At 40.2% G+C, this 12262-nt stretch overlaps 1 protein-coding gene across 4 annotated transcripts in view; it reads right to left on the bottom strand.

The window, feature by feature from the left end:
• The window catches only part of KDM5B (lysine demethylase 5B), a 90186-nt gene that overhangs the window by 5284 nt on the left and 72640 nt on the right, over positions 1 to 12262 (bottom strand). For all 4 annotated transcript variants that reach the window (XM_084853734.1, XM_084853735.1, XM_084853736.1 and 1 more), the window contains 5 exons: positions 10475 to 10830; positions 8175 to 8313; positions 7569 to 7748; positions 2894 to 3052; positions 1959 to 2444 (listed from right to left, as the gene is read on the bottom strand). In XM_084853734.1, the coding sequence (XP_084709860.1) occupies positions 1959 to 2444; positions 2894 to 3052; positions 7569 to 7748; positions 8175 to 8313; positions 10475 to 10830 (1320 nt within the window). The remainder of the gene's footprint in view (positions 1 to 1958; positions 2445 to 2893; positions 3053 to 7568; positions 7749 to 8174; positions 8314 to 10474; positions 10831 to 12262) is intronic.

The following is a 12262-nucleotide window of genomic DNA, read 5'->3' as shown; positions in this document are numbered from 1 at the left end:
ACAATAACTATTTGTCACAGAATTCAACAGCTCACACAGATGTTTCCAGTCTGCTCAGTACTAATCTGCTTAGTACTCCACATTCAGCACAGTAGCAAATACTTAGCAGTGCTGGGGAGGGTGGAATGTCAAAAGCAACAGAACTCTCCACTGTAGATGTTCTAGCTACAGTGTTTCTTGAATCCTGACAAGACAGAGGCACTGTGGGTAGGTGATTCCCAGGTCCAGGAAGTTGGCGTACAACCTGTTCTGAAGGAGCAAGTGTGCAGCTTGGGGATGCTTTTGGATCCAACAATGTCACTTAAGACCCAAGTGGCCTCAGTGGCTCGGAACACCTTTTACCAGCTTCAGCTGGTTCATCAGCTGCTGACTTTCCCAGATAGGGACAGCCATGCTACAGTGATCCATGTTCTGGTAACCTCCAGATCAAATTACTGTAATGCATTATACATAGAGCTGTCCTTGAAAACCATTCAGAAGCTCCAAACAGTACAGCAGCCTTCCCCTACCTAGTGCCCCCTAGATGTGTTGTAGTACAACTCCCATCATCCACAACCAGCAGTCATGCTGGCTAGAGATTATAGGAATTGTAGTCCACCACAACTAGAGGACATCAGGTCAAGGAAGGCTATAGTACATAATTAAGCTGCTAGAATTTTGCCTGGTTTGCCTATATGGAGCCATATTACATCAGTTCTGAAGCACTGGCTGCTTATTTGCTACTGAGCCCAACTCAATGTGCTGATGCTTACTTTTAAAGCTCTAAAAGGCTTGGGGCACAAATATCTGAATGAGTCCTTCCTACATCTGCCTGCACATCTGTTAATATCAGAGAAGGCCCTTTTCCTCATTCCATCTATCAAGGAAATACATTCATCACCTGCAAAAGAGAGGGCCTTCCCTGTAGTAGTGCCCTGACTTTGGAATATCCTCACTGGGAGGTATGCTTGGCACCAATGTTGTACTCTTTTCAGCACCAGGTTAAAACCTTTTTATTTGCCCAAGCATTTTAAATTTGCATTTTTAGTTAACTGAAGTAGTTTTTACTTTTACTGTATTTATGTTTATTGTAGTATTATCTCAGTAGAAATCTGTTTTTATAGTAGTAAAAATCTGATTTTTGTGCATACTGCCCTGAAATCCTATTTTAGATGAGGTTGCAGTCTATACATCTTTAAAATAAATCAATAAATTTGTTCTGATCAAGCAGGGGTTTTCCTTATATTGTTATACAAGATATGCCTGTCCTTTGTTGGCAAAACACTCGCAAAGGGTTAGGAATATTAAACTTGGAGTTTAGGGTCAGGAGGCTCGTCTTCCATAAAGCATACGTAACCCTTTGAGTTGTGGATGAGGGAAACCTGACAACACCTTCACCCTCAAAGTGATATCCTGGAATGTCGCTTTCACTCTGAATTGGCTTTGTGACATCACGTGACCAAAGCTGATAAGGCTTCTTGAGGAGATTTAATTTTACATACGATTCTCATAAACACAGGTGAAGATTTTAAGGTTTCCCAATTCTCCCCCAAGAAAAGTATTCAGTTGGGTCCAAGCCTGACTAAACCCACTGTAACATCCAAATAGCTGAGCAAAGAGCACCCAGAGGTCCAGATACCTGAAGCAAGAGTAATTGTAACATCTAAGCAAATCAAGCAAGGACAGCGGAGATCCAGGAGGAAATTAGTCATTTAATTCTATGTAATATTTTAGGGTAGAGACATGAACTAGCTGAAGGGAAAGCAACATCCATGGCCCAATATCCTGACAGACCCTTAGCTAATAAAATGTAGATGAATCAAATCCTGACAGTTAGGCAGCAATACGTTAATAACGTACCACAGTAGTGTTTGGTTCAGAGTTGAGATAAATATATAAACTGTCCAATGCCAAGGAAGTTGCTCAACTCATCCTGGCAAGCTCATATGACCCCTATTAGAAAGTAAGTGGAGTCTTACCTTACTAGTCTCTTGCAATTGGCCTGCCATGGTTTGCCATCTGCTGTACAGTATCCCTGAGCCCACTTTGTCTTGTGTAAGTTTTATATTCCCTGAGGATAACATTTGCTGTGCTCTGTGTTGCCAGTTCACGGTTCTCTCTATCATATACCGTAAAGCATCTCCCTCAGGCAGTCTCACACGAATACGCTGCAAGGCGGCCAGTAAAGGTAGAATCTTTTCTAAAGGTGGCTTTTCAGATCTATGGCAGTGAGGACAGAGCCACACCCGAGGTTCCTGCAAATTGCTGGGCACTGAAACACAGTTGGTATGGAAGACCCCTCTACACAGCTCACACTGTATCATTGGTGCAGCTGGCTCTCTCTGGCAGAGACACACTTTGATCTCTATATCTTGTTCATTAAAGAAGATCTTTTCTTCATTTGCTGCTCTCAGGGTATGCAGTGCTTCCATCTCCTTTAAACGGGCTTCACTGAGTGTGGCCATCTGGAAGCAAATTACATAAAAAACATTCAAATTCTTCAGAGACGAATGTTTCTTCAGCTGATGGGCTCAACTGTAATTTTCTCTAACCCTTGCAAGAAAGCTTAGTTCTAGAGAACAGACCTCGATGCTTTCTTATTCTTAAGTATTTGGGCTCATTGTCTGCCAGTTGGCCAAATGTTAAGGTATTCTCATATGCAGAATATGAGAATTTTTACAACTTTTATTTACAGAAACTGCAATCGAAACTGATGTGCACATCCCCATCTCGATCCTCATGTAGTCAGATTTTAAAATGTATTCGTGAGAGAAAACACACAGAGCTATACTAGACCAAAAAAAAGTATAACTGTACCTCCATACTGGAGGGAATGCAAAAAAATGAAATAATCATAAAAGCAGCTACTCTACAAAATACGTATTTGCAAACCCATTTCTAAGCATATACATACCGCAGCTGCAGTTTCTTTACTCTCAGATAAAGCTCTTTCTAAATCACCTAAACTCTCTAATTTGGTGCTCCTCTTTTTTCCATTTGGGACAGGCTCTTTTAATTTCTTTGTTTTTCTTTTAAATCCCAATGTTCCAGTATCACATCTTGGACACAACACCTGATGAAAAGCCAAAACAAACAATCTATTCTGGTGTAATACTAGCAATATTATATCCTCGTTTTAAAGAGTCATTCAAAGGTAATGAATTCTAGAAAAGTAGCTTTGTTAGTCTGTTGCACCAAAGATCCTCATCAGAAAAAGTTCCCACCACTGAAAAACAACAGTTTTTAAAGTGCACTAAGATATTCTTGGAAGGTTGGGGGGGTTGTAGGGGGTGCTTCACAATAGAGGTACCTAAACACTACTGAATACTGATCTGCTAAAACAACCTGGAAATAGAAGGTTGCACACCAATCTCTTAAAACCTTACAGCCACCAGTCACCTTAATATTCAGAGTTACCAGTTCCAACAACACTCCTTTCTTTTACAATCCTACATTGTTACCTGGGAGTCTAAATGACCAAACTAGATTTTGCACAGAGATGCATGTAACATTACCCTGATGGCCCTTTTTAAATCAGAAAATCCAGTTTGGGGAGTGGCAATCAGGAGTGGAGAAGACTGCATTTCGAGACACACACACAAACACACACCTGGCCCTGCAACAAATAACTAGAGATTTAGCCTCTGTTTCTTGATCTGTTTGAACCACAGGAGCATACTGTTGTATTCATATGATGAGCTGTTACAACTTGAGCTGAATTTCACCTTCACAACCCCTCACCCCTTAGTGTATATTTCCCTTTTTATTTTATTTGACTTTATGTTGTTTCTCTGTTCATTCAGACAATTTAGTAAACGCGTGTTTATCTCTATATGTTAAGGTGTATGTCTGAATATATTTAATTTTAAGCTTGAAAGATCTGTGTTGTGGCATGTGATTAAAAAATAAAAGACTAGAGAAGCTGCCTTGGGAGAGGGGCTGCTTAAGAGTAGGGTGGTCTAGGCAAGAGAAAACACCGGAAGCTGAAGAAATGGTTGTCTTCTTGAAAACAAACTTGTATGCAATGGCTTTGTGTGAAGGGGTAAACATTCTCTTTTGTTAATGGAAAACAGACTGATATGGCTTGAAGTGCTTGACTGGTAGTGATAATTGCTTTGCAAATTCAAGAGGGTTAAGCATGTTAGTCTGTTACAGCAAACACAACAGAGAGTCCTCTGGTAACTTAAAAGATTAATAGATTTATTGTGACATAACTTTTGTGGACTACAGTCCACTTCATCAGATACATGAAGTACTATCCTCAGCAAAATTATGTACATAGACAGACACACAAATGGATTTTCAGAGAAAACATGTAAATAGTGGGACTAAAAGGCAATGCAATGCAAGATATTGTTTGTGACATTTCTGTGCAAAAGCTCAAATGTATACTAGATAATCACAGTAACTATACAATACAGCAGTAATTTCAAACTAAAATTGCTGTGCTAGATTTTATCAGTAACTTTGACTGTATTCATTCAGGACTCAATCTGATCAAGATTCTCCCATTATAGGTGTTCATTTATTATAGCAAAACTAGGAACACAGTGTTATAGCCAACTACTGGTGTTGTATATGGTTACCATGCTTATCTTGTACATTTGAGCTTTGCATAGAATTGTCACGGACTGTACCTCTTCCACTGAATGGACTTTTGGCTCCAGTATTGAGGGAGAGTTTACGAACAAACACATGGCATGCACCAACTGAGGATAACACTTCATACCATTCTGTGGAGATAGTCCACAGAAGCATATGCCACAACAAATCTGTTAGCTTTCCCCCTTGTTTATTTTTATATTTACAAAGTATCTAGTCATGAATTTCCTTGTAGGTCTTTAATTTTTGTTAACTTAATCAGTAGCCAAACCTCTTTCTGGGAAGGAGGTGGTCTTATTGATGCGTGGAGCCAAGGATGATTGACTGAAATTCCCTCAGTCTGAGCTATCTACCCACAGGTAGTGAGGTGCAGGGTGGCTGCTGGCTCTGTCTCTCTTCTTTGGGGTGGGGGGACAGAGAGAGAGAACACAGAACTTAGAATCAGGCCTTGTCTACACATGCAGTAGAATGAGGTGGTGGAGTCCTGCAGTAACACCAGAATAGGCAACCTGGTACCCTCCAGATGTTTTGAACTACAATTCCCATAATCCCTTATCATTGCCTATACTGGCAAGGGCTTATGGGAGTTGTAGTCTAAAACACACAGAGGTAATCAGGTTGCCTACCCCTGTAGAATGTAACACTTTGGGCTGCTAGGTGGTGGTAGATGATGATGACACTATTTTTGAATGGTCCTCCAGATACAAATCTTCCGTGCCAGTAAACAACCCAAAAAACTTCACATAAAGGCTATAGTATTGTCCACTGCCTGCTTTGCTAGCTTTATACTTGCTCTGGGATTCCACCCCCACCACCACCACCCCACGACAGACTGGTGCATTAAAAATGTGGTCCCTTACTTGCAGGCTGAAGTAGTACAGTCCACACTTATCACCCTAAGATTCACCATCTCATTGCGGCATGTGTAAACCAGGCCTCAGACAGAGTGAGTGCATACACTGTGAGAAGTCGATAGTTGAATCATCTTTGGATGCTGTTGCTCTCTTTATCCAAAGAGATACTTTGGCCATCCTCAGTAGGATATTGAAACATTATTCAGTTGGAATGGCAGACCCCACTGCCTTTTTGTGAGCTGCTTTTAAAACTCCCCTCAGTTTCAAAAGAGGTCTACTGTGAGGCACAGTGGCCACTATTTGAGAAATATAAACCCAAAACCTCTTTGGTCATGCAGAACTAGTTAAGCAGTTCTTTAGAGCCAGGTGTTTCTTTCAAAGCCTAAATAATAAAACCTTAATTTTATTTATTTACTAAAATGTTGTTAAGTTTCTATTTTATTCCTATTTTCCCAGTTGGCATATGCCAATTAGCATATGCCAATTTGCACTTTACGGGGCAGCAGCTTGCAGGTCTCTCTCCACCACTGAATATATATATAATTAATATTTAAATAAAAGTAAGGCATTTATACAGTTTAAAAATCATCAATATACCACAAATCAGAATTGTATCAGACTACATTATGCAGGATACTTTTCATGCTCTTAAAGTAGCTAGGTTTAATAAGAAAGTAAATAATGCTTGTATTTCAATGTTTCCTAAACTTTCCAGTTTTATTCCTCCAAAAACACAGGGGAAACTGCTTTATCCCATGGCTTCAACATTTCCAGAAATCTTACATTTCTTGGCCTATAGCAGATTGTACAATACTTCAACTTAATTCCAGTAGTCAGTTGGATCCTGTCAGTTGGTCAGGATAAATTACAGTAACTGAAATATCTCCTACGTTTAGAAAATGCTCAAGGCAGTTCAGAAATTAATTACAATAATAAAAGATAAACTAAAAATCAAATCAATGATACTGGGATAAGCTGTAGACCATTACTTTAGTAGCTAAAGCTCCAAATGTCTTTCTTCCACCCATCTCAGTCCTTTTCAAACAGATGGGTCTTAAACAAGTGTCTGAAATTCACAATTCTCTTGAGAGGTCATGCCATAGCACAACAGAAAAACATACAGAATTGTAACTGTTCAGCAGCTGGAGCAGGCAGAAGTGTAGCATACACATGGGCAAAACCCTGTCAACATAACTTTAAGCAGCCATTAGTTTTATATAGGCCATAACATGTTAGAATTCAAAGTGTATCAGATTTTATTAAGAAGTATCTATCCAGTTCCCAAGAACATAATGAAAGTATAACTGCATTATTTATCCCAGAGCAAGGACAGCAAGGCATGAGACTGAAGACAGATTACAGGCATCTTCTTTGTGTGATTGGTTCAATGAGAAAGTAAAAACCTGGGATGCAAATTCCAGATTATCTTGATTAAAATGCCTTTTACATTTAAACAAACATATACTCTCTATCCTGAAGAAAAACAAACAGCAAAGTATACAGTGCATTTTAGAATACATTTCTAAAATCTCACAAAATGAGTTGATAAAATGCTTAATAGGACTGAGCCAAAGTTAGGGGGGTGGAGAGGGAAAGTTTTTATCTAGAATCAGGAACAACCAGTGAGAGACAGGGTATTGCTTCTGCAGCACAATTCCTCTTCCTCTTGCAGCACAATTCCTCCATTTGCATATGCTTTGCCAGCTTAACACAGGCATCCCAGTGGGATCCTTTCTTCTCATCATTTGCAAGTGCATTGCCAGCTTAGGGGAGCAATATGCTCCTCATTTATTAGGATCACACACGCATGATCCATCGTGAAAGCACTGCCCTCACTAATTCAGCTATATTTGTCCTCAGTGATGTCATCGTAATTCCCCACATTGCTCACTCTAGGAAGGAGAAAAAGAGTGAAAAAATTGCACTGAAGCAGCTGGAAACATAGTGGCTGCAAGCATCTGCTAAAAGCACCAAAACAGTAACCACAGGAGCCCGCTCAGAAGCACAGTATTACCCTGTAAACATCCAGAGGCACACATTTGGCACAACCCTAATATTTAATACTACTTGCTTAATCTCTCTGTTTTACACACACACTCTCTCAAAGATGTGTACATAAGCTAAATTGCTTACCTCAAGAAGAGAATAAGAAGAGTTCTCCATCAAAAAAGTATTGCTTGCGCACTCTTTCCAAGCTTGAACTTCAGCAACTAATGACTCTAGTCTTGGCAGATATTCCAGATGTACTGGAATAGACCGACTTCTTGACACAAGTTCCACAAGTGTATCTAGCACAGGCACACGCCCACCAGCCTAGTAGCGCAGAAACATTAAAAACAAATGCCTTAATAAAGACAAAGTACTATGAAAGTGAAGATATACAAATAGATGAATCAAAAATGTTGTGCCAGATGGAAGTAGGCATTTCTCTGCTTTCATAATCTGTAACAAATATCTGTTCTAGCCGCAAAATCAACCAAAACTAGATGCAATTTTCTTTTTGTCAGTAATATGGTTCTAGATTACTGCAAGAGAGCTCCATTATGAATCTGCTAAAATATGTGAGAGTTAACTGGATTCTTCTGATGCATGTCTCCCGAGAGAAAATACCAGTTACACAACTGTTAACACTTAATTTTTGCTAGTAGTTGAACACCATGCAGCCCCCAGGAACAAATTAAGTTATAGTGAGATCAAAGTAGAAGGATCACTAGCAATGAATAGGTATATTTTTCTTACCTGCAAGCCCTCCGCTTCCTGTAGCCAATCTTTGGCCTTTTTCACAGCATCTTTCAGAGCTGTGCCATTTGGAAGATAAGCAGGAATTTCCTCTATCTCCTTCACTGCTGCTTCAAGACTACTTAATGACTGCCGTGGTCTTAAAATAAATAAAACATACATAGCCAAAATGTGGTACCATATTGTTACTCAAAAACAAGTGTGAAATTGCTATCTGCTGTCATCACATAAATTAGGAGTACTGGAACTCCAATGCATATATATAACTCAGTTTCTGGTATTTTTTTCAAATATCTCCTATCTAGAAGCAAGCCTGCCTTTAAAAAGATCTCACAATGTAATTAAGGACAAGTTCTTACTGAGGGACAGTCCGCGATATACCACCTCAGACTATATGTTGAAACTCATATGAATGAATACTCCTCCATACAAATGGAAATAGAATTTTAGCACACTTATCTTCCCAACACATCAGTTTTCTATGTGCAGGGCATTCTCTTGCACAGGGCATTCAATCATGTGAGCCTCCCCCCCCCCCCACATCTGCAGTCTGCAGTGGTACAGCACAGACACAAGTTTTCCCTGCAGTGAGAACTAGGCCCAAGACATTATGGTGGGACTCTTGCCTCCCAAATTCAGATGTTTGTGAAAGTTGAAACCACTATGAAACTCGGTCACCAACTGCCAGTCATCATGACTGCTGGCAGACACTCTCAAACCACAAAGATTAAGAGTGACAGTGCTAGTTCCAGTGCAGCAGTAGCTTACCACCTTTCTCAACATGACATATAGCGAGTGGCAAGGAATGGTATTGGCAGGGGTAGGGCTTGAGATGGCCTCATAAATAAAGGCCTTGTGCATCGCCTACAGCAGTTGCTCCAAACACTGGGTGCCCAGATGTTGTTGGACTACAATTCTAATAATTCCTCACAATTGGCCATGCCTGCTGGGGGTGATGGGAGTTGTAGTCCATCAACATCTGGGGTCCAGGGACTGGAGGTTTCTGTATTGTAACAGGGGAACAGCATTTTCTCAATAGTAACTTCAACAGTTTCCAGGAAAAGGATACTAGATTAACTACCAAAAACCCCTCTTACAAATATCTGCTGAGCACACGCAGTGTATAAAACATGTAAATTTCTTGTTACTGCAGTAGCCTGCAGCAACTTAGCATGCAACATTTTATTGTTCATGTATTTTTCTTAAGTTGAACTCCTGATACCTCCTGTTCAATACAAAGAAGAAAGCTTGTAGGATTTCACAGATAGAAAAGTATGGCTATGAAATATAGATATTATTCAATTAAGCTTATCCTGAATCAGTAACAATTCTTTGTTAATGAGAATTCATTCCCAACTGTAACCAATGTTTAAGCATGTAATTGCATTTGCTCACATCCATCCCTCCTTAATCAAAAGTCTAGTCCAGACCCCACAGTGGCCAACCAGGTGCCCATGGGAAGTCCACAAGCAGGACATGAGGGGAATAGCCCTTTCCCACTGTTGTTCCCAAACAACTGATATTCAAAGTCTTGCTGCCTCAGGATTAGTAACCATTGATATCCTTCTCATTCATGAAGTTATCTAATCCCCTTTTAAAGCCATCTAAGTTGATGGCCCTCAATCACCACAACTTTGTGACAGCAAATTCCATAGTTTAATTATGCACTTTATGAAGTAGTACTTCCTTTTGTCCATCCTGAATACCACACAATTCAGCTTCATTGGAGAATTCAAGTTCTACTATTACAAGAGAGGGAGAAATACTTATCTCTATCCACCTTCTTCACACCATACAAAATTTGATACCACTCTATCATGTCCCCTTTTTGTCGAAGTAAAATGCCAAAACCTATAACCTTTCTGTTAGGGGAGCTGCTCCAGCCCCCTGACCATTTTGGTTGCCTTTTTGGTCTTTCTCCCTTCCTGTCTTTGTCCCTTTGTTGACCTTAGTTTGTAAGCAGGGTCTTGCCTATGAAACTATAAGGCAACATGTACACTTAGGATGCTATATAAAACTTAGTACTACCATGATCACCATGACTAATACAATAATAATGATTGCTTTAAAATACCTCAAGAAGAACAATGAAGGAAGTATTATATGAAGTATTCATTATAAAAGAAATTTCAACTTTTTTCTGTAATAAGGAAATATATCTTATTTTCTTTTCTGAACACAAACTGGAAAAGACCAACATTTTCCTCATTTTTTGGTGCAAGTTGAAAAATACATTTAATTCTTTGAAACAATAAGTAGTAATTGCAACAGTTTTGAAGGAAGAAGAGTCAGAGTTCTACCTGGCTTTTATCAGGGTTCTAGCTTTGTCATCCCAGTGTTCAGATACTGTTAAGAGCTCTTGCAGCCTAGCCATTGCCTTCTCAACTGCAAGATGAGGAGTTAGTCCAACACCAGAATCTATGAGTCTTCTCATATCATCCAGAGTGAGAGAATTTTGGTCCAAGCAAACCTGCTGTACATCTTCTAGCCAACGTGCTTGTTCTAGGCGTATCCGTAATTCACCTAACTGAGGAAGATCAACATCAAAGTCAAAACTGACTTCCAGGAGTTCCTGTAGTTCTGAAGCACTGGGAATTTCTTCAGAGAGGAGTTTTTGGCTATATTTCTGGAAGTCTTCCACACGATTAAGTAGATCCTGAAATTGAAATAGCAATTGAAAATACATCAAAGCCTGAAAACTCCCACAACAGAATTGACGCTTTCTATTCTGCTACTTCCCCTTCATGGATCACTGCCTTGTTGTGGCGAAGGGGCTTGACTAACTCAGTGAAGCCATAAGCTATGCCGTGCAGGGCCACCCAAGACGGACAGGTCATGGCAGAGAGTTCTGACAAAATGTGGTCCACTGGAGAAGGAAATGGCAACCCACTCCAGTATTCCTGCCAAGAAAACCCCATGGAACGTATCACAAGGCTAAAAGATGAGCCCCTCAGGTCAGAAGGGGTCCAATATACTACTGGGGAAGAGCAGAGGGTATTTCCAAGTAGCGCCAGAAAGAGTGAAGGGGCTGGGAAAGCCGAAAGGACACTCAGCTGTGGATGTGTCTGGTGGTGAAAAGAAAGTCCGATGCTGTAAAGAACAATATTGTTTAGGAACCTGGAATGTAAGATCAGTGAATCAAGGTAAGCTGGAGGTGGTCAAACATGAGATGGCAAGATTGAACATCGACATCTTGGGAATCAGCGAACTAAAATGGACAGGCATGGGCGAATTTAATTCAGGTGACCATCATATCTACTATTGTGGGCAAGAATCCCTTAGAAGAAATGGAGTAGCACTCATAGTCAACAAAAGGGTGGGAAAAGCAGTACTGGGGTACAATCTCAAAAACAATAGAATGATCTCAGTACGAATCCAAGGCAAACCATTCAACCTCACAGTAATTCAAGTCTATGCCCCAACCACTGATGCCGAAGAAGCTGAGGTTGATCGGTTCTATGAAGACCTACAACACCTTCTAGAACTAACACCAAAAAAAGATGTCCTCTTCATCATAGGGGATTGGAATGCTAAAGTAGGAAGTCAAGAAATCACCGGGATAACAGGCAGGCATGGCCTTGGTGTACAAAATGAAGCAGGACAAAAGCTAATAGAGTTTTGCCAAGAGAACACGATGTTCATAGCAAACACTCTTTTCCAACAGCACAAGAGACGACTCTACACATGGACATCACCAGATGGTCAATATCGAAATCAGACTGATTATGTCCTTTGCAGCCAAAGATGGAGAAGCTCTATACAGTCAGTCAAAACAAGACCTGGAGCTGACTGTGGCTCAGATCATTAGCTGCTTCTTGCAAAATTTCGGCTCAAATTGAAGAACGTAGGGAAAACCACTAAACCATTCAGGTATGACCTAAATCATATCCCTTATGAATATACAGTGGAGGTGAGGAATAGATTTAAGGGATTAGACCTGATAGACAGAGTGCCTGAGGAACTATGGACGGAGGTCCGTAACATTGTTCAGGAGGCAGCAACTCAATCCATCCCAAAGAAAAAGAAATGCAAGAAAGCAAAGTGGCTGTCTGATGAAGCTTTACAAGTAGCTGAGGAAAGAAGGGAAG

The sequence above is a fragment of the Heloderma suspectum genome, chromosome 4 (assembly GCF_057233095.1).
Source record: "Heloderma suspectum isolate Gila_16-S chromosome 4, 16-S_ref, whole genome shotgun sequence".
Classification (NCBI taxonomy): Eukaryota; Metazoa; Chordata; class Lepidosauria; order Squamata; family Helodermatidae; genus Heloderma; species Heloderma suspectum.
The sequence above is the reverse complement of the archived record's forward strand: the minus strand, read 5'-3'. Positions and strand labels throughout refer to the sequence as shown.